The 23855-nt window shown below is 36.8% G+C and overlaps 1 protein-coding gene across 6 annotated transcripts in view; it reads right to left on the bottom strand.

The window, feature by feature from the left end:
- The window catches only part of TARBP1 (TAR (HIV-1) RNA binding protein 1), a 110052-nt gene that overhangs the window by 60307 nt on the left and 25890 nt on the right, over positions 1-23855 (bottom strand). For 2 of the 6 annotated variants that reach the window (XM_069064842.1, XM_069064845.1), the window contains exons 10-13: positions 19967-20102; positions 17632-17655; positions 14307-14406; positions 12775-12947 (exon numbers count right to left, since the gene is read on the bottom strand). In XM_069064842.1, coding sequence (XP_068920943.1) covers positions 12775-12947; positions 14307-14406; positions 17632-17655; positions 19967-20102 — 433 coding nt within the window. The remainder of the gene's footprint in view (positions 1-12774; positions 12948-14306; positions 14407-17631; positions 17656-19966; positions 20103-23855) is intronic. The other 4 variants (XM_069064843.1, XM_069064846.1, XM_069064844.1 and 1 more) reach the window with 2 other exon arrangements.

Below are 23855 nucleotides of genomic sequence, written 5' to 3'. Positions count from 1 at the left end.
ATAGATAGATAGATAGATAGATAGATAGATAGATAGATAGATAGATAGATGGATGGATGGATGGATGGATGGATGGATGGATGGATGGATGGATGGATGGATGGATGGATGGATGGATAGATAGATAAAGAAGTATACAGAGTGACTAAGTTATAATTTGTATACCTAAAAAATTGTTCTGTAATAGTAGCAGTTGAATGTTTCTGTTCTTAGTGAATACAAAAAGTGTGTATGGCCCTTTTTAAACTAAGTGGGTAATGGCTGGACTCAGGGTCAGGTCCTGACATATGGCCAAAAGACAAGCAAATGAGAGTACCTAGCAAATGAGAGTACAAGTGAGAATAATCCAAGAGAGCAAAGAAGTGCACGAGACAAGTGCATAACCTTCATTCTGCCACATTCACCAACAGACTGAGGGGCGTAGGGAGGTGTAGGGGACTCAGAAGTAGCCAGAGGTTACAAGCAGTAGAGGGGCCACATGGGGCCCACGACTTCAACCTAGAGAATACCAGGTTACTTTTTATGTTTAGCACTGAGAGAATCAGAGGATTTGTAATGCCCTCTCAAAATACCAAACATGTTTTCTTAAGAATGTGGATATTTTCTGGAGGCGGAGTCAAGATAACAGAGTAGAAACAGGACCTCCTTGCAGCTCCAGCTCCCACCACCTCCAATCCATGTAAAAGGGTACTGTAAACAAACTTTGGAGCTACAGAACCCACAAAATGACATAGAGAAGCTAACCACCCACTGAGGACAGCCTAGTAGGCCGGCAGGAATAGGCCAGCACAGCTCTTTGGGAGCAGAGCCTAGCTCCACACCAGGGTTTTAGCCCCAGGGCAGGCCTGACCAGCCACCAGCTGGAAGGACTCCAGATCACCAGCAGCTATGGTGATCCAGAATTATCAACACATAGATACTAAGAACAAAGTGAGAGATCAGTGCAGTGTGGACTTTTGGACCCAATAGTTGGAAGTGCCTAGGCTTTTGCCCCCAGGACTAGAAGCTGCTGAGGGCTGCGGCATAGCCGCCTTGTGGCCCCTGGCCTGCAGACTGTAGGGGGACCAAGAGACCAATCTGAGGGGTAATTGCTCTTGCTTTAACCTGCCTGGGTCGGGATTGCAGTCTAGGGTATAGGTCCTGGGGTGTGTGACCAGCTTGCCAGAGTGTGTGGAGTCTTCAGAGGAAGCACCCAACTAATACCTCTGGCAAATGAGAAAACCCCAGCATTTGGAAAGAAGCTCCCCCATCTGGTGGCAGAGTCATATTGTGGCAAAAAGCCCAAAAGTCAAGAAATTGAGCGGCGACATGACCAGGCAAAGGAAGAAAATCAAGCAAAGCAATCCAACATTAGACTCCTATTTTGGGGACAAAAAGGATCAAAGCATGGAACAAGAGGAAGACAGTGAAGTCAGAACTCCTGCACCAAAAGCTTCAAAGGAAAATACAAACTAGTTACAGGCCATAGAGGACCTTAAGAAGCAGATAAGAAAAGTGGAGGAAAAATTGCGAAGAGAAATGAGAACGATGCAAGAAAATTACGAATTGAGAGTCAACAACCTGACTGAGGAAAATAACACCTTAAAAAACAGACTAACTCAAATGGCAAAAGAGGCTCAAAAAGGCAATGAGGAGAAGAATGCCTTAAAAAGCTGAATTTGATAGATGGAAAAAGAATCTCAAAAGCTCAGTGAGGAGAATCATTCCTTCAGAATTAGATTGGAGCAAATGGAAGCTAATGACTTTATGAGGAATCAAGATGCTGTTAACAGATCCAAACTAATGAAAGAATAGAAGGCAATGTGAAATATCTCATTGGAAAAACCACTGACCTGGAAAACAGATACAGGAGAGATAATTTAAAAATTATTGGACTACCTGAAAACTATGATCAAAGAAAGAACCTAAAAATCATACTCCAAGAAATTCTCAAGGAAAACTGCCCTGATGTTTTAGAACAAGAGGGCAAAATAGAAGTTGAAAGAATCCACCGATCACCCCTTGAAAAAGATCCCAAAAAGAAAACTCCTAGGAATATTATAGCCAGGTTCCAAAATTCCCAGATCAAAGATAGAATATTACAGGCAGCCAGGAAGAAACAATTTGAATATTGTGGAAACACAATCAGGATAACTCAGGATCTGGCTGCTTCTACACTGAGGGATTGAAGGGCTTGGAATATGATATTCCAGAGGTCAAAGGAGCTGGGATTAAAACCAAGAATCACCTACCCAGCAAAATGGAGTATCATGTTTCAGGGGAAAATATGGTCATTCAGTGGAATAGAGGACTTTCAAGCATTCTTGATGACAAAACCATAGTTGAATAGAAAATTTCACATTTAGATACAAGAAGCAAGACAAGCATGAGAAGGTAAACAGGGAAAAGAAATCATAAGGAACTTATCAAAGTTGAACTATTAATATTCCTACATGGAAAAATGATAACTGTAACTGATAAAACTTTTCTCAGTATGAAAAGAGTTGAAGGGAATAGAAATATACATATATATATACATATATATTTCTATATCAGAGGGTATACTGGAATATGAATACATATGTGAATGTTTGTATATATGTTTACAGTTATACATAGATAGAGGGCACAGGAACAATTTAACAGGAAGGGATGATACTTAAAAGGTGAAATTAAGAGGTGAGAGAGAAATATAATGAGAGAAGATGGGGAGAGACAGATTGGGGTAAACTATCTCATATAGAAGAGGCAAGGAAAATGGTTACAATGGAGGGGAAGAATAGGAAGGCAAAAGGAAATGGGTCAACCTTATTCTCATTGAATTTGGCTCGGGGAGGGAATGAAATACACACTAAACAGGGTATCTCACCCTACAAGAGAGTAGGGACATGATGGAAGGGAGGACAGGCTGGGGGGGGGGAGGGAAGTTGGAAGCACCCACTTTTGAAAAGGGATGGGATCAAAGTAGAGAATAGAACAAGTGGGAGGTGGGATAAGAGGGAGGGAAATATATTCAGTCTTTTACAATATATCTACTATGGTAATGTTTTGCATAGCTACACATGTACAACCTATACTGAACTGCTTATCTTCCCAGTAAGGGTGGGTGACAAGGGAGGAAGGGAATGAATCTGGAACTCAAAGTTTTAAAATCAAATGTTTTAAAATATGTATATTTACTATTATTAACACTATTTTACATGTAATTGGGAAATAAGATATACAGGCACTGGGGCATAGAGATCCATCATGCCCTACTGGAAAAGTCGAAGTGGGTATGGGAGAAGATATGGAAGAGAGCAGATTGGGGAGGGGATATCCTGTGGGACAGCTATTTTGGAGCGGTGGGTAGGGGAAAAATGGGGAAAAAATTTGTAACTCAAAATCTGGCAGAAATGAATGATGTAAATCAGAAATTAATAAAGCATTAGAAAAATGGGAAAAAAATGTGGATATTTTCTAACAGAAGAAACCCCTTCTGACCAAGTGTTTTTGTTGGTTTGCCTCATTGATGCTGTCTTCTTATATCACTAGACTTCTCAAGGACACCTTCCCCACAATAGCATAACCATACCTTGTAATGAAGTTTAATTAAGCAAAACAAATCAACACCTTGGCAACTTATAACAATGTATGACCCATTGTATAGCTCTACTCCACAATCTCTCTGATGAGAAAGGAGGGATCCTTCAGTATGATGTCACTAGTCACTGATCAGAATTCTGAATCTTTCTGACACTGTTTTTCTTTATATTATTGTGTCCACCATGCAAATTGCTATCTTGTTCTACTTCACCGTTTGCTTCAATTCACAAAGTCTTCCCAAATTTCTCTAAATTATTCACATTCATCATTTCTTGTGGTGCAGTAACATTCCATTATAATCATATATCATGATTTGTTCAACCATTCTCCAATCAATGAGCACCCACTTTCCCTAGTTCTTTGGTACCACAATAACTGCTATTATAAATATTTACTAAGGTTTCTTATTACACAGAATTAGATATACAAATCAGGTCTAGCCAGGTCCTAAAATATATAGCATATGGTAAAAAGTAAGCTTGATTTAACATATACTTAGGTCTTTTCCCAATAGTACTAGAATTATAAATGGCCATATTGTGTATGTCTCAACTCCAAGAGACAAGACCCCAATAAAACAAGTGGCCTCAGATAGCTATATATATGAATACACAAGCATAGGCAGTAAGTAAAATAAACTGGAGATTCTAATACAAGGAAACAGATTTGACCTCAGGCATTACTATGGCTTGGTGACAGAAATAAGTCTTTAGTAAGTATAAACCTTATTCAAAAGGAATAAGACAGGTAAAAGTAGCAGAGGTTGGAAAGTGCACAGCATGGTATATTTAAAAAGATATGCAGACACAGGAAGCAGGAAGTAAAATAGTGGAAAGAATTTGGGTAATTATCAATGAATACCAAAACAGAAGTGACACTCTCAAAAGATTATACATGAAGACAAAAAGGAAATGCCTAAGTTAAAGCAACAAATCACAACCTTAACAAGGAAACATGATATAAGAGGGAGAGAACTTCAAATGTCTGAGTATCTTGCTGGAGCTGTCTATGCCAAAAACAGTGCAAGTACAAATTTCCAAGACTGTTTCAGTGATAATTTCATCCTTCAAAAGTTGAAGAAAACAACAAAAGAAGCTTATTCAGAATCTGATTCTCACCAACCAGAAGAACTGGTTGTTGGAGTAGAAATTATTTTGGCCAGTCAGTCAATAAATATTTATTAAGTACATACTAAGTTCTAAGCACAGAGAACACAAAGAAAGGCAAAATCACTGAGAATATAAAGAAATATAAAAATAGTACCTGCTCTCAAGGACCTCACGGCCTAATGAAGGAGACAACATGCAAACAACTATGTACAAACAGGCTATGGACCAGATAAACTGTAAACAACACAGGAAAGGAACTAGAATTATATTGGATCAGAAAATTTCCTGTAGAAATTTTATATGGGACTTGAAAGAATTCGAGGCATGGGGGAGAGTCAGTGAAAATGCCTGGATGTGAATGAAGAGATCTTCAATGGGAAGTGACCACATCAATTCATAGAATTCATGCTAAAGTGAAGGAAGATTGTGGAAATGAATGTTGAAAACTAAAAGTAAAAAAATAAATTCTGGAAAAGTTTTTTTTTTAAAGTGAAAGTAAGGTAGTCATGACATGTACTCTAGATTTTAGGAGAAGAGATTTCAAAAATTCAAAAAAAGAACAGGTGAGATGTCATGAACTAAGTCAATTCAATGCAATATACAATTTAATTAAGCATTTACTATGTGCAAGGCTCTGAGGAGACTGAAAATGAATAACTACCTAACTTCAAGTAGCTTATATTCCACAAGAAGGATACAACATGAAAGACAGTTAAGCACATACATTATAATTTAGGATGCTATGATTACTAATAATTAACCCCTAGAGGAATTTTCTCGAGAATGAAATTCTGAAAGCCCAAGAAAGACACAATTCTAAGAATAAGGAAAAGTAAAAGTTGTCTAAAGGAAATGGTTTGTTAAATATCTTTAGGAAATGGACACAATGAGGAGGATTAAAAAAAAGATTGGAATAACCCTTTCCATTGGTGTTCCTGGGATGCTAATTCACAACAGCCAGTCAACTCTCATTTTGCTTGTTTTCTTTGCCAAGTAGAATAATTTCTGCCTTATATGGAGTGACAACCCAATATTAGTAAGGAGAGAATAAGACAGCAGAGTTAGAGAAGAGTTGAATTTGGAGTCAAACAGATTCAGTCCAATCCAGTTCTGCTACTTACCACCTGTATGACCTTAGGTAAGTCATTAACCTCTCTATGTCTAAGTTTCTTCACTTGTAAAATAAGAGAGCTTAACTAGATAACTTCTGAGGTGCTTTCTAGCTCCAAATCTTTGTTATCTGGGGCCTATGTCCCAGATAAATCAAGGTCCAGCTAAATTACATTCTAAAATACTTGAAGACCTGGTAGATAAGCTACTGACCTACTATCAATGATCTCTGAATGATTATGAAAAATGGGGGAGCTGATATAACATTATAGAAAGGAAAAGTGTTATCTTTAAAAAAAAGAAAAAATATAATCTTTAAATTATAGGCCAGTTGGCTTGTCAAAATTCTAGAGCCCATTACTAAAGGAATCACTGAAAGCATTTAGAACTGGAATTGGTGATTTCTAAAAGTCCATCCTGTACTGAGTTTTCATTTTTGACAAGGTAGACAGGAAGGATTATGGGAATAACATAAATATGATGTACCTAGATCAGCAAAGCAAAAGCAAATGAGTCTCTAATGCTATCCCTAGAGACAAGACAAAGAGTCAATCTACATATACTTCACTACAGTAAAGTATATTCAGAATTAGTTCAATGATCAATCCCAAAAAGGAATCATTAATAGGCGAATGTCAATTTGAGAGGTCTATAATGACCTGTCCTTAGCCCTCTTCTGTTCAGCACTTTTATCAGTCATTTAAACAAAACAACGGGCAGGTTTGTCAAAGCAGCAGATGACAGAAAGTTTAGAGAGATCACTAACACAGTAAATAACAATCAGGACCCAAAGATATCAAACTCTGGGCCAAATCAACTGAAATTAAATCAAAGACCAATAATGTAAGTCTCAGGAAGCTATGGGGTGCAGCGGACACAGTACTGGGCCTAGAATCAGAAAGACCTGGGTTCAAATCTGGCCTAAGAATCTTACTAGCTATGCGACCCTGGGCAAGCCACTCAACCCTGTTTGCCTCATCTAAAAAATGAGCTGGAGAGGGAAACAGCAAACCACTCCAGTATTTGCCAAGAAAACTCCAAATGAGATCACAAGAGTTGGACACAACTGAAACAAACAAATGTAAAATGCTATACTTGGTTTCAAAAAATCAACTTCACAAATAGTGGATGGGAGTGTGTTACAGCTAGTTAACCACTTCTGTGAAAAGATCTTAATGCTCTAGAAGGCTATGAATTCAAAGTGAATCAACAATGTTCTGTAGCAGTCAAAAAAAATCTAGAATTATTATAAGGCTGTATTTAAAGGTAGTATCCAGAACAAGTGAAGTGATAGTCTTTCTGAATTCTGCCCTAGTCAAATTACATCTGGAGCACTATGTCTAGTTCTAGGAATAACTTTTTAGAAATAACAGCAAAAAGTCAGTAGGCATTTAGAAAAACTAGAATAATGAGAAAAATGGTGATCAATAGAACAAGAAGGACTTAAAGGAACATGACAGTCATCTTCCAGTAACTGATAGGTTTTCATATGAATGTAAGATTAGCCAAGAAGGCAGAACTACAAGTAGTAAAGATGGAATGTGAAAACAGGCAGATTCTGGCTTGATTGAAGCAAAGAATAAATAATAAAAGAAAGAATAAAACATAAGTCTGGAAAAGCAACCAGAGCCAGATTTTAAATGATGAGCTAAGGATTTTTAATTTGATCCTAGAGGCAGTGGGGAGCCAGTCAAGCTCCTTGAATAGGAGAATAACAAGGTCAGACTGTGCTTTAGGAAGACTGACTTTAGCAGAGGCAGGGAACTATTCACAGCATTTAACATCCCCTGAAATATGGTGTGGAATCTCAAAGACAGTGAGGTATACAGGTAGGAGCACTGGTGTGAACTCAGAAGACTCAGGTTCCATATTTCCTGCTCTGCCTTTACACTGTGCAGCTGTGAACAAATCACTTAAACTCCCTCTGGGTCTCAGTAACCTTACCTATAAAAGAGAGTAGAACCAGAATATACCTAAGGACCATTCTGTCTCTAGGAACCATGTTCTATAAATCATTCTATGAACTATAAGTCCCACACTTTCCTACCTCTGCTCCTTTGCTTATGCCGTTCCCTTGACACTACTTATCTACTGAGTCCCAGTCCATCCTTCAAGGTCCATTTCAAATGCTATCTTCATGTAATCTTTCCCAATACCTCCAGAAGTAAACTCTGTCTCATCTGAGCCCCCATATTCCTCTAACCTTCTTACTATCTTCCACAATCTATTTTGTGTTACATAAAGTCACTTAACCCATTTACCTCAGTTTCTCATCTGTTAAAAAAGAATATCATGCACACATACATACACACACACACACACACACCTAGAGAAGGAAAGTGGCAAACCACTTACATTATCTATCAAATTTTCTAATGTTCCAAATTAAATAGACCAGTATGAATTAGAAATAAGTAATTAACTATGACACCACATTCACCTCTCTTTTCTATGACCTTAATTTTCCACCTCCAATTTCATTGGTGTCTCCAGAAAGGTCAAGTAACTAAGTAAGTCACAGGTGAATAAGTACATTTAAATATTTAAAGTATTTTGAGAGCCTCACCAAAGATGGCCATGAATAAGTATATTGTGGACTTGAAACAGGCCTTTAGATTTAAAGTTCCCACTCCACCATTTATAAGCTGCATAATACTAGACAAATCACTTTTAACCTGTGATTTTCTTCATCTGTCAAATAAAGATCAGTAACATCAGAGTTGTGTGAGAATTAAATAATAAAATATGAGCCAAAATATAAGCAGAAACTATTATCATTCCATTACTTTAGCGGATCCATGATCCAATCTAATTCCCCCCTATAATGAAGATAGAATCCATCTGTGCTTTCTCATCCTATGTAACACTTGTCTTTATCATGTTTTTCATAAATTCTCTACAGGGTCCATCTAACATACTGGGAGCTATCCACTAGACCTCTAGATATCACATGGACACCATTAGAGCATATGGGATATCCATCTGTTATCCTTTCCTCTTAATACATGGTCAGACCATGTCCTTTTCCAATCATGTGCATCTATGATGCCGTCCTTGTACCACTTCTTGTGCACAGTATTTTGTTGGCAACATGCTACAACCTACCCATTCCCACCACGCATCTGTCTACTGCCCTTTGAATGATTTATAATTCTGATCCTTTGGAGACTGGCATTTCATCATTTGTAACTACATAGAATCACTAGAATAGTACTAATATTAAAAAGTTGGGGTTTTGTTTCAGGGAGAAGCTTGGCATTACGATAAGCACTGTGCAATTTACCAAATAACAATGCAATTTACTCCGTTCCTTTTCAGCTTTGAGTCACTTCATTGTCCATCTGCAGCATTTGTCCAAGATCTAGTATATGAGTGACTGAAGAACACACTGTATATGTAGGCTGTCCATCCACCTGCTTGGTATAGTCTGGATAAAAGACTACACAACATCTTTATCTATCTGACTTTTTCTTTGGTGATCACTAGGCCAAACTCTTCTGAGTGACAGGATTCTCTTTAACATTCCAGGTCCTGATGTCATCCACAAACAAAAATTCCTTGAGAACTAACCACCTACGGGGGAATCCTGTTTCTATTTGGACTCCGTGCTGTACATCATCCAGAAAACACCTTTTGGTAAGCATACATATTCAAACAAAGTTACCTCTTTGTAAAGAGGTAAAACAAAGTTTACCTTCTGTTCCATCTTTCAAAGAATTTTTTAAGATTTTAATATATGCATAAGAGAAACCTCGCTGGAAAAGAGCCATAAAGATGGTATTTTATTTTTTTTTATAAAACCTAATTTTTTTATGCTTAGTAAACAATGTGCAGAGGAGGATCTTACACATTATCTGAACCCTTGAGTCAATTAAGTGAGTGCAATGATGTGATCTGGTATAAAACACAGTCTGCCTGTTCCTATTGCACACTTTCATCATGTCTTTAATAAGCTATTTTGTTGTTAAATGATTATTTCCCTCACTCACAATACTGTCTGGAAAAGTGACTCTCATGACCATCTCTTTTCATTACTCCACGAAAAACAATTTCCCCCGATGATACTTGTAACTCATAAGAACTTTCTCATTATTAAGGCAGTTAGAAGTATATATAGACCGATGGCACACAGGGCAGCTAGGTGGCACGGTGAATAGAGCACCAGCCCTGGAGTCAAGAGGACCTGAGTTCAAATACCACCTCAGACACTTAACACAAAAACTAGCCCTGTGACCTTGGGCAAGTCACTTAACCCCAACTGCCCTCCAAAAATCAAAAATAAAATAAATAAATAAATGGACAGATGGCACAGGTGTGAGTTGAATATGAAGGAATGATATCTGAAAAAATAAAATTAAGGGGTGAGAGAGGAATGTCCTGGGAGAAAGGGAAAGGGAGAGGTAAGAATGGGGTAAATTATCTCACATAAGAGGGACAAGAAAAAGTTTTGGAAGGGAAGGTGGAGAAGAGAGAAGGAGTAATTTGATCAGAATTGGCTCAAAGACAGAATGACATACACACTCAATTGGGTATAGAAATCTATCTTACCCTACAGGAAAGTAAGAGGGGAAGGGGAAAAAAAGAGGGGGGAAGTGATAGAAAGGAAGGCAGATTAGGGTAAAGGGTAGTCAGAAGCAAAACACTTTTGAAGACAGACAGGGTGAAAGGAGAGAATAGAATAAATGGGGTGGAGAGAAGAATAGAATGGAAGGAAATACAAGTTAGCAATAGCAACTATGAAAAAATTTTTGACACAAGTTTCTCCGATAAAGGCCTCATTTCTCAAACGTATAGAGAACTGAGACAAATTTATAAAAATTAGAGCTTTTCCCCAATTGATTAATGATCAAAAGATATGATAGAACCATTTTCAGATGAAGAGAACCATTTTCAGATGAAGTAATCAAAGTAATCCATAGACACAGGGAAAAAGACTCTAATACTATTGACTGAAGAAATGCAAATTAAAACAATTCTAAAGTACTACCTCATACCTATTAGACTAGTTAATAGGAAAGAAAAGGAAATTGAGAAATGTTGGAGGGGATGTGGAAAAAACGAGACATTAATGCACTTTTGGTGGAGTTGTGAGTTGATTCAGCTATTCTACAGAGCAATCTGGAACTATGCCCAAAGGGCTATAAAACCATGTATACCTTTTAATCTAGCAGTGCCACTACTAGGTCTATATCCCCAAAGAGACAAAAAACAAAAAAAGAAAAGGACCTACATGTACAAAAATATTTGCGGCAGCTCTTTTTTGGTGGTAAAGAATTGGAAATTGAATGGATGCCCATCGATTGGGAAATGGCTGAACAAATTGTAGTATATGATTATGACGGAATACTATCGTGCTATCAGAAACGATGAGCAGGATACTCTCAGAAAAACCTGGAAACACTTACGTGGGCTGATGCAAAGTGAAATGTACTGTGTACAAAGTAACAGCAATACTGTAAGATGATCAGCTGTGAATGACTTAGCTGTTCTCAGCAATACAACGATTCAAGACAATTCTGAAGGACTTATAATAAAAAATGCTATCCATTTCAAGAGAAAAAACTGATGGTGTCTGAATACAGATTAAGGCATACTTTTTTTACTTTTTTCCTGAGGGTTTTTTTTTTGTCTATGTTTTCTTTCACAACATGACTATTATGGAAATGTTTTGCATGACCACATCTGTATAACCTTTATCAAATTGCTTGCCTTCTCAATGGGGGTATGGAGGTGTAGGGAGGGAGAGAATTTGGAACTGAAAGTTTTAAAAACAAATGCTAAAAATTGTTTTTACATGTAGCTGGGAGAAAATAAAGGAATAAAATACAAAGGAAAAGAATTTCCCTGTTTATGAAAAGTATAAATACCTTAATTTGTGCTTGTATTTAATGTTTAAATTATGTCTATAGAATTTTGTATGTGATTTATCACTATAACCCATTAAATTATATAATTGCTAGAAAAAATAAATTACAACCACTGCCACCACCTCCTCTACGGATCATGTCTGTTAAAATGTATACCAACAGTTATAAAAACAAATTACCTAGTTTTAATCTGTTTAGAATAACACCTAGCACCATCTCATAAACAAGTATATGTCACTTAATTTTTTTAATTTGTAAATTGTAATGACATTATAATTATCTGGAAAAGGAACCACAGATCTATAAAATTTTTGCTAGCTAAAATACAAGGAAATGCAGTGTGGCAGGAAACTTGGATTCAAATCGTACCTCAGACACCTGGTAGCTATGTGACCCTGGATGAGGCATAGCATCTATGTCAGTCATTTTTTTTTTCAAAACATGCCACGTACTCTGGGCTTCCTCTTGCTCCCACCTGAACTCAGCTCTGCCTTGGGGCTGTGGACTCTGATAAGGGACCTCTCCCCTTATCTTGTCTGGAACAAGGCCACCCCACCATTCTCTTTTTTGAGAGAGGCAGGAGGTTGGGTGAGGCAACTGGGATTAAGTGACTTGCCCAGACTTGCCCAGCCTTACCACACAGCCTGTAAATGTCTGAGATCAAATATGAACTCAGGTCCCCCTGACTCCAGGGCCAGTGCTCTATCTACTATGCCACCTAGCTGTCCCAACCCCACCATTCTTGGCCAATCCTAACCCCAGTTCTACTCTATGTGTCATCTGCCCCATCAGAATGCCCCCTGAGGGAAGAAGTATCCTACTTGTTTTTTAGTCCCCTTTGCTGATAAGCACAGTGCACAACACAGCAAATGCCTCACAAGCGGCTTCTTTCCTTTTTTTGCTTGTTTGTTTTCCCCATTTAGGCACCTAAAAACTTACTTAGACATAGATGTCTAAGTTCTACGTCTAAGACGTCGGATTCCCCACATTGACAAATTGCGTATTCTCAAAAAATTAAATGCTAAAATACTTAAAGATAGTCACTTATATTTTCTCTCTTTCCTTCAACCCAAACCTACATGATAAGCAGCCCAACCATAAAACTAACCAAATTTAGCACTTACCATCTTGTGTTATGGAACCTTTCAATAAACAAGTTTGTAATAACTTCAATAACAACTGTAAGGATCTGTCAGTTTTCAGCAAGGGTATGTAAGCATTTGTGCCAAGCTTCATGAGGACATCCATAAGAGGATGCAAGACAGCCTTTAATTCATTCTGCGTTTTCTTCCTTTCACTATACATGAGAAATAAAATCGTAAAATAAGTGTTTAAAGGTAGACAAATCCCATTCAACCTACAACTTAGGGAACTGCCTCCCTAAAATTGCTAAATATTAATCTATATTATAAATTAGCCTCAGAATTTAAATTACATGATTCATGTGTAGGTAGATCTTTAATTCTGGTCTTCCTAAATTCCCATTTCAATCATACTTTTTCCCCTTCCTCCCTGCCCCCAGTGAGTTTAATAATTTTCACTGTAGAAGGAAAGTACAGTTACATATATCCTATACTCATTTCCAAATCTCCAAATAAATATGAATGCAAAAGAAACCCTACAACTAGTTTTATTTTAAAAAATAAAAGTTTCAGTTTTATATTATTTTTTTCCTATTAAGAAAATTTTTGGTAGCTAGAGTGCTAATAAAATAAATTATATATATATAGTAAACAAAATCTGAGAACAAAGTAGCTCAAAACCTTTATTTCATTATTTCTCAAAAGTACCTATGACTAATAATATAACAATCATAAAATCTGAATTTACATTGCACTTCAAAGTTTACAAAACACTTTAGTCAAAATACTACCATGAATGAGGGATCACAAATACATTAAATGTTTTCTAACTTAAATTTCTAGCAAAAACAGTTTAAGCAATATAGAACTGTGTTTATACCACCGGCTAGCAAACTTCAATCTCCCACCTGCTTCTTTCTCTATGGCCCATAAGCTAAGAATGATTTTTACATTTTAAAATACCTTATTTTTACATTTTTAAATAAATCTGTATTTCAAAATGTAAAAAACAAAGTTTTAATTTGTGGCCTAGTTTGGTCCACAGCCCCTGCTTTATCAGATCACCAGGAACAAAGAAACTTTGCAACTTCAAAGCAATACATTTTGAACTGTTCATATTCTCCACAAGATATGTACATTATAAAATATTCCTTTTACTTCTTTAATGGCCAAAATTTTTTAAAAATACAAATTTTCAGGAGGGGAAAATTTCAGGAAATTTCAACTGTGGTATTAGTTAACTTTAGGGATTTGCATACAGTAATTCTGTATTTGGTATACAAAGCATTTTATATATATGTATATATAGCATTTAGCCTTTATCATACTGATTTGTATGTTCTGTATGATTTTGTTGTTTTGGTACACAGCTTTTCTTCTTCCATAAATTGACTAATGTGCTATTCTTCAAAATCACTTTGATTAATTGTGAACATTTTCCTAATAGGCAGACAAAGATGCTAGTCATCCCACCCCTGATGCCATAAGCAAACCTAATGAGTAAACCTCTGCATCCTATCATCTGAATGGAAACACAGATCTGATTAGCTTTCTTTTTAAAGCAACATACTTACCTATATTTATTTTTCATTTCCTCCACATCTGCAGCAAGCAGGATCATCAGAGCAACAAGTTTAGCTTCATACCAATCAGGCATAAAGCAATTTCCTCCTGCTTGAACAATAATATTTAAAGCTTGTAAAGCCTTAGAATCAAATTTATATATGTGAATCAATTATTACTCAGTTCTTTGGTTAACCTACTAATATCTCTCATATGACAAATTTTCATAAACAGTAAGTAAAATAGTACAAGGTAATATTAATGTAAAACTAGAAAAGAATTAAAGGTAACTGAAATTAAATAAAGCAGAATTTACATTCTAACAGTTCATTTTAAAAAGAATAAACTATCCAAGTAAATTCCCTAAATATACCAAATACATACAAGACTATAAATGGTTAGCATGTAATCAATTAAAAATAATATTCATACCTGTCACACCTGTTATAAGACACTTTAGCACAAGCATAATAAGCAAGACAGCCCCTGCCCTCCAGGAGTTAATGGGAATTAATTTGGAATTAAACATAGCATGTTATCTTTTCCGTTACACTGTGAGCTCCTTAAGGGCAGGGACTAGTTTTTTGTTATTGGAGTTTTGGGGGTCTTTTTGAGGGGAATAAGGGAGAGGACTTTCTTTGTACTCCCAGAACCTGGCACATAGTTTAAGTATAATAAATGCTTTTTGATTATAAGAAATGATGACCATAAGTAAATGGAAACAAGGAAAGATTTATATGAATCAACACAAAGCAAAGTAAGCAGAGCTAGAAAAATTATATACACAGTTACATGAATGTAAATGAAAATAATCACCACAAAACAATAAAAAATTAATATTGTGAAAATAAAGAACAATCATGGCCCCGAGAGAGATGAGAAGACATCTTCTCCACTCCTTAGCAAAGCTGTGGGGGTTCATGGATAAAGAACACTGCATATAACATCAGATTTTTTTTTTGGATGTATTGATTGGTTTTACTGATTTTTTTCCCCCTCTTATTCCTCTTTTCCTTTTTTTTCCTCTTAAAGTCATTCGTTATAAGGAATGGTTCTCTGGGAACAGAAAGCAAAGGATGCAGGGAGAAATCTAGGTGATACAAAAGCAAGTATAAAAAACTGATTTTAAAAATCTAGCTATCATTCATTCAAAAACATTTGCTAGGCACCTACTGTTTGCAAGGCACTGAGCTAGTCAAACAGTATTAAGACATAATACTAAACATCAAGAAAATTACAATCTAGCTTACAGTAAAAAGTACATATCAATAAGCAAATATAGTGCACTGCACATAGTAGGTACTCAATAAGTGACTGCTAAATGAATGTTAAAAATGATGCAATGTCATTTCACAGACCCCTTCTGGATAGAGCAGACATAAGGGAAGGTTTCATAGAGAAGGTGTCATGAAATTGATAACTGATGGATAAGTAAGACTTAGATGAAGCCAGGTATAGAAAGTACAACTTAAGTGTGGAGAGAAGAAATATAAAATATGTTCAGCGATTAAAGGAGTAGTCTAGAACACAAGGACATGAAAGAGGCAGTATGGTTTAGGGAAATGAACACTGGACTTGGGAGTCAACAGATCTGCGTTTGAGTCCTAGCTTTAGGACTTACTTTACTACGCGGTTGAGCCAGACAAATAAATTAACCTCTGTGTCTCCATTTCCTCAACTATTAAAATTATTACATAACCTATTATCTCAGTTATGTCAAATGAAATAACATATATAAATTATGGTACAAGAGGGGCTGTGAAAAAAAAATGACAAAATGGGTACAAAGTATAAAATTACACTTAATTAGAAGTACAGGTCCTTAGCACTGTCAAATGGCTCACAATAGGAAGCAGATATGGTTTCATTGATGGAAATGACATTAAAGAAAAGGCATTACCATCTGCCCTGCCAGAACCATCAGACCTTTTATCCACCTGTCCTGCAGATAAACCTTTCTATACATGGTGCCTTTCCCTATTAGAATACGCTCCTCAAGAATAAGGGTTATCTCACTTTTCTACATGTATCTCTAGCATTTGGAACACTATTTAATTTTTTTAATTTCATTTTTGGGGTAGAAACAGGACTTCCATGGGACTCCGGCTCCCACCTCCTCCAAAAATTTCATTTTTTTCAATAATTCATGTAAGGAAAGAACACTAGATTTAGGTTCAAATTTGGTTCTACTCCTAATATTACCTAGGTTAACTTTATGTAAGCACTTAATATCCCAGTCTATTTCCTCATCTGTAAAACAAAGGAGTCAAGACTAGATACTGAAGTTTCCCTAGATCTCTGAATCCTGTTTCACCACTTTAGGTCTGAATAAGGGAAAATTCATGAAGGAGGTAGAACAGTTGTTAGTTACATCCCTGAAAGACATTGGGGTTTCAATTATTTTAGAGACTAAACAACAAGTCTAAAAACAATATTTTGGCTAGCAGGATTTTTAAAACAGACTGCAGAAATACTAAATTCTTAAACACTTGATAATGTTTCCCAAAGAAAAAGGATAATAAAGAATAATCTGGGCTGTTAGACTAATAATTCAAACTCTAAAACTTTTTTTTGTGGGGGGGAGGGAATGAGGAAGGGGATGCGCAGTGAATAAGGGAAGTTCCAAAACACTCTAAAAAAGGATTTTTAACTCTGAGAGACAGCACTCAAAAATGTATTATGTCTAATTACAGAATCTTAACAACTGGGTTTATAGCTGCAATAAGACATACTTCACTGTTAATGGATTCTTTGGATTATTAATCCCTTTTCAAGTAGGTACAATGTGATCTTTGACCAAAATGTTTTGTATGATATGCTGACTATATTTGGTACAAAACAGGCTACTCCAAAGTAATCACAAAAGATCTCTATAGCTAGTTAATCCAAGCTCAATTAAACTTTTACATCTATTCATTTCCAAAGCATTCTGTCTATAATTGAAGGCAGATGTCAAAGGCTTCCTTCAGTTTATTTGTATAGCCCAAGAAGAGGATCTTCAAAAACAGCACCTATTTTATTTTGGTCTATGTAGCAGGAACCACAATATGACTTTTCTAGGGTTACTGCAACTAACTGCCCTCAAGAACAAGTTTGGAAGAAGGTATGTTCTTCATATTCAATTTGTGATAAACATTTTCAAAGCAAGCTGTGTGTAATAAAGGGTCACAGTTTCACATGTAATTTTCTTTCCTTCTATTTTGTATATGGAAATGTGGTCTTTTTTGCTGTTTAATGAGTTCAGAATAGAAAAATGAGAGATATCAAGCGTCTGGTGTTTAAAAACAAAAAAAGGTCTGTTACTTACTGCCCGACACAGACACGTTCTTAACTTACAGTTTCTCTTTTCTGCATTGGCCGCTTTGAGAAATCAGAACAAAAGTTATTTTAGATGCAGTAATTAGCATGGTGATGCTTTAGCTTGATGATTCTATCGAGTCAAAATCAACTTTAGAATAGAACATCTTTTCATTTTCAAAACCTCAATTTAACTCTGCTCTGAGCTATATAACCTACTTTGAAAACCACTATATTTAATTTTTGTACTCCCCAAGTTTTGCAAGAGTTTTTGGTCAAAACCATTCAAGTTCTGGCCCATACAGCTGTCACCATAAGGACAGGAACTGGAGTTGTGATTTCATTTGTACTGGGAATTAACAAATGAGGAAACTCCCTCTACAAATGCAGGTCAATGCTTTTCCAGCAATTTACAGTGTTAGAGCTTAGACCACTTAGATGAGGTCAGGTACTATCCCTAAGGTCACACAATCAGGATTCTGTCAAGTGGGACTTGAACCCAAGTCTCCCTGGCTCCTAAGCCCAGCTCTCTATTACCCCACACTGCCTCTCAGTTCTTACTTGTCAATGGTATTTGTTCCCTTTCCCTTTCAAATCACCAAAGAATTTAAATTATGAAAGTTAATTTCCATCAGTCACTAGTCACACATCAAGATCTCAACTCCTTAAATTTTTAAGGAACAAACTTTGTTCCTAACAGCAATCTCATACACTAACTTTACATATTTAATTAGATTTGAAAATGTATGGTACACATTACAAGATAATAAAATAGTATGCCCATAAATTTAGGTTGCTTAAGCTATTTTAAGCAGAAACACATACTAAAATTCATTTACTATAAGAGCAAAGAAAACAATCTCCTAAGTTAATGGATATACAGAACTTATATAATACATGGACTATTGTACAATAGAAGAATACTCCACCAAGGAAGCAAGCAGGGTACTATTCAGAAAAGGTAACCATCTATTAGCAAAGACCATATGTCTTTGACAATATATGAAACTACAACCTGTTCTGTGGCACTGCTGGCAAATATAAAAGGTGAGAAATCAAAATGTAAAATTCATGCAAATTATCACTTAATCATAACACTAATGGAGGTAATCCTTTTAATGAAAGAATACCTTATTTAAAACAAGTAAGTAGCCTTGATAACAGGAAAGCAAATAGAATCCATAGAACCTTGAAAGATGGAAGGAATCCTAGAGACCACCTAGACCAATCTCCTCCCTAACTTGTACATGAATTCCCTTTATAACAGGAGCTCTTAATATGAGATACACAGACCCATGGACGGATTTCAGGGGTCTGTAAACTTGAGTGGGATAAAAAAAATTACATCTTTATTTTCACTAACATTTGTTTCCTTTGTAATCCTATGTATTTTAGTCTATGCATTTAAAATACATGATTCTGAGAAGGAAGGTACATACTTTATCAGACTGCCAAGGGGTGCATGACACAAAAATGACGAAAGACCCCTACTCTACAACATCCCTGGCAAGTGAGAATTCAGGCCATGTTTTAATTCCCAATAATGAAAGATGTTCTTGTGAGTCAGCACATGTCATTTCTGAACAGTTCTGACTATTAAGTACTTTATCCCGAGCCAAAATGTGTCGTCTCTCCCCAGTACCTTCCAACATACTGGTCCCATCATGATTTCTGAAGACATACCAATAAGCCAAATATTTCTTACATATAACAAGAACCCTCTAGTTATATGAAGTTAGTAATTTCCCTTCTCTTCTTTAGGCTCTACTTAATCTAACTTTTTATTTAATCCTAATCAATGAATTTGCTAATTGTTCTTTTCTGGATGTGAGTTCAAGAGGGATTAAAGTGAAATAATGATGACTTTAAAGTTTATCAATAAAACTGTTAATGCTTTGATATATACAAGGAATAATCAGTACAAATTAAAAAATTTGATATTGCTCAAAAATTGTTTATTCTCAAATCCATTTTTGTAATAAAATATATTTGTCATTTTTAAATCCTTCAACATGCACAAAGAAAAGCAAAGCAGCACTCCTCTTAACAGATACCTCCTTCTCTTTCAGATATTTAAGGAATATATTTATAAAAATAGCCAGACTAGTAACCAGACACATATAATATAGTGCTGTCTAGTTCCCCGAAAACACCCTTTTAGAAATGCAGACACTAGCAGTGATGGAAGTCATGATGCAACCTTCCAAAGATCAGTCTAGTACTGACATTTGGCCTCCATAATGAGTTGAAATAAGTTACTGCTACCAATGAGCAAGTAACTGTGTGAAGCCCAGATTTCACTTGCAGAAATGGTTTAATACCTCTTGAAAATATTTTCATTATACTTATCAAGAAAAAATGATTTCCAACTTACTTTCCACTGTAGGTGACTTAATATAGTCTTGTACCAGTCTCTGTACATATACATTTAAGGAACACCTGCCAGAAAAGCCAATGCAGCTGGGGATTTCTCCAAAGTAGTTCTCATTAACCCGTAACCAGTCACAAAGCTAAGAAATGGAAAAAATATCAATTACTTCATATAGTCATATATACATAAACAGACAGATAAAATGTGCCCTCTGATCTCTCTCAATGAAATCATAATGAATTTAATGCAACCAAGAGCCAGGATATGGGACCATTAATGCAGATCACAACCTCTACACACTTTAGTAAGCATTCTTAATGAGATGCTATACCCAAAACATTTATCAAACATTATGGGCAGCCTCTCAGAGAAGAGATGAGCCACTCAGAACTAAACTCAGCTCATGTTCGGATAGCAAATATGTCCAAATTATTTATTTATTTTTAGTTTTCAACCTTCATTTCCACAAGATTTTGAATTACAAATTTTTCTCCCCGTCTTTCCCCTACCCCCACCCCAAAATAGCGAGCCTACTAAATACCCCTTCCCCCAATCTGTTCTCTCTTATATCCTCACCCATTCCCCCTCAACTTTCTAGTAGGGCAAAATGGATTTCTATACCCCAATGCCTGTATATCTTATTTCCTAGTTGCATGTTAAAAAAAAATTTTTTTTGTTAACATTTGTTTTTTGAAACTTTTGAGTTCCAGAGTCTTTCCCTTCTTCCCTCCTCACCCACCCCCACTGGGAAGATAAGCAATTCAACATAGGATGTACATGTGTAGTTATGCAAAACATTTCCATAGTAGTTATATCGTGAAAGACTATATTTCCTTCCATCATATCCCACCCCCCACTTATTCTATTTTCTACTTTGACATTGTCTTTTCATAAGTACTTCGTTCTAACTACCCTTTCCCGCAATCTGCCCTCCCTGCTATCATCCCCCTCTCATCCCCTTCCCTCCTGCTTTCCTGTAGGGTAAGATACATAACTGAATGTGTATGTTATTCCCTCCTTAAGCCAAATTCAATGAGAGTAAGGTTGACCCATTCCCTTTCATGTTCCTGCTCTTCCCCTCCTTTGTAACAGTTTTCTCTTGCCTCTTTTATATGAGATAATTTACCCTATTCTATCTCTCCTTTTCTCCTTCTTTCATTATATTCCTCTCTCACTTCTTAATTTTATTTTTTAGATATCATCCCTTCCTATTCAACTGATCCTGTGCCCTCTGTCTATGTATACTTGTACACACATATGCACACACTCACATATATGTTTATACACACATACACCTTCATACATATATATATATAATATATATTCCTTTCAACTATCCTCAACTTGAGAAGTCATATGAGTTACAATTATCATTTTTCCATGTAGCAATGTAAATAGTTCAACTTTAATAAATTCCTTATGATTTCTTTTTCCTGTTTACCTTCTCATGCTTCTCTTGCTTCTTGTATTTGAAAGTCAAATTTTCTGTTCAGCTCTGGTTTTTTCATCAAGAATGTTTGAGGGGCAGCCAGGTGGCTCAGCGAGTAAGAGCACCGGTTCCAGTGTTGGGACGACCTGGAGATCAAATCCCGGGCTCAGACACTCAGCACCACACCCAGAAATAACTGGCCGGGTAACCTTGGGCAAGTTACTTAACCCCAATTGCTTAAAAAAAAAAAATTGGGGGCGGCCAGGTAGCACAGCAAGTAAGAGCACCGGCTCCAGTGTTGAGAAGACCTGGAGATCGAATCCCGGGCTCAGACACTTAGCACCCACCCAGAAACACCTGGCCGTGTAACCTTGAGCAAGTTACTTAACCCCAATTGCTTAGGGGCGGCCAGGTGGCTCAGCGAGTAAGAGCACTGGCTCCAGTGTCGGGATGACCTGGATCAAATCCGGGCTCAGATACTCAGCACCACACCCAGAAATAATAACTGGCCGTGTAACCTTGAGCAAGTTACTTAACCCCAATTGCTTTAAAAAAAAAAAAAGAATGTTTGAAAGTCCTCTATTTCATTGAATGACCATATTTTCCCCTGAAGCATTATACTCAGTTTTGCTGGGTAGGTGATTCTTGGTTTTAATCCTAGCTCCTTTTGACCTTCGGAATATCATATTGCAAGCCCTTTGATCCCTTAATGTAGAAGCTGCTAGATCTTGTGTTATCCTCATTGTGTTTCCACAATACTCAAACTGTTTCTTCCTGACTGCTTGCAGTATTTTCTCCTTGATCTGGGAACTCTGGAATCTAGCTATAATATTCCTAGAAGTTTTCTTTTGGGGATCTTTTTCAAGAGGCAATTGGTGAATTCTTTCAATTTCTATTTTGTCCTCTGATTCTATAATATCAGGGCAATTTTGTTTGATAATTTCTTGAAAGATTGTGTCTAGGCTCTTTTTTTGATCATGGCTTTCAGGTAGTCCAATAATTTTTAAATTATCTCTCCTAGATCTATTTTCCAGGTAAATGGTTTTTCTAATGAAATATTTCACATTGTGTTCTATTTTTTTCATTTGTTTGGATCTGTTTAACAGCATTTTGATTTCTCATAAAGTCATTAGCTTCCAATTGCTCCACTCTAATTTTGAAGGAATTATTCTCTTCAGTGAGTCTTTTAAATTCCTTTTCCATCTGGCAAGTTTGGCTTTTTAAGGCATTCTCATTCATTCGCTTTTTGGGTCTCATTTGCCATTTGAGTTAGTCTACTTTTTAAGGTGTTATTTTCTTTAGTATTTTTGGGTGTCTCCTTTAGCAGGCTGTCGACTTGCTTTTCATGATTTTCTTGCATCATTCTCATTTCTTTTCCCAATTTTTCCTCCACTTCTCTTACTACATTTTCAAAATGCTTCTTGAGCTTCTCCATTGCCCGTGACCAATTCATATTTTTCTTGGAAGCTTTTGATGCAGGAGTTCTGACTTTGTAGCTCTCCTCCAGTTCCATATTTTGATCCTTTTTGTCCCCCAAAAAGAACTGTATGGTCTGGTTGCACTTCTTCTATTTGCTCACATTGCCAGCCAATTACTTGACTTTTAAGCTCTTTGCCACATTAGAACTCTGCTTACAGAATGGAGAGAGCTTTGTCCCAAATTGCTGGGGTTTTCACAACTGCAGGAGCTATTAGTTGGTTGCCCTCTCTGCAGCCCCCACAAGCTCTGGCACACTGGCCACACACCCCAGAATCACCACCCAAGACCATGATCCAGATCCAAGCAAGTTGAAGCAAGAGTGATTAAACTATGAATGATCACTTGGAGATTTGCAGGCCAGGAACTCTGGAAGCAGCCACGCTGCACCTGCTGCTGTCTGCTGCTTCTCACCCCGGAGGCAGGGGCCAGACGGCACTCTTCTGAATCCGTTTCCAACAGAGTGCCCCACTAACTTTTTACTTTGTCTTTGGCGTTTATGGGTTAAGAAGTCTGGAAACCACCACAGCTGCTGGTGATTCACTCTCCCATAGTCTGCTCTAGCCTGTCTGGGCCACCCTGGGACCAGAACCTCGGCTCACGAGGGACTGCACTCAGCTCCCAGCATCCTGTGATAGACCTTTCCTGTCTGCCTGCCAGGATGCCTTCTGTGGGAGATTTGTTTCTCTCTGTCTCTTTGTGGGTTCTGTAGCTTTAAAATTTGTTTAGAGTTATTTTTTTTTACCAGTATTGGAGCGGGTTGGAGCCAGAGCCGATGCCAAGTTTGTGCTTTTACTCCCCCATCTTGGCTGCACCCAGATAACAAATATTTCATCGTCACTAGTCTATAACCAAAGCCTTCCCAGCTTGGCAGGGCTTGTACTCTACTCAGTCTAGATCTGTGATTTCGTTGGTACATATCTCAAATAATCTCAATAATCTTTAAAATGGACACATAGCTTGAATATTAAATGTCATACAATAAAA

This window comes from Petaurus breviceps, unplaced genomic scaffold, assembly GCF_028583685.1.
Source record: "Petaurus breviceps papuanus isolate PSGF00001 unplaced genomic scaffold, PetGlider_PUasm1.0 90650, whole genome shotgun sequence".
In the NCBI taxonomy this organism is placed as follows: Eukaryota; Metazoa; Chordata; class Mammalia; order Diprotodontia; family Petauridae; genus Petaurus; species Petaurus breviceps.
Note: the sequence above shows the minus strand (reverse complement) of the source record. Positions and strands in the feature narration are given on the sequence as shown.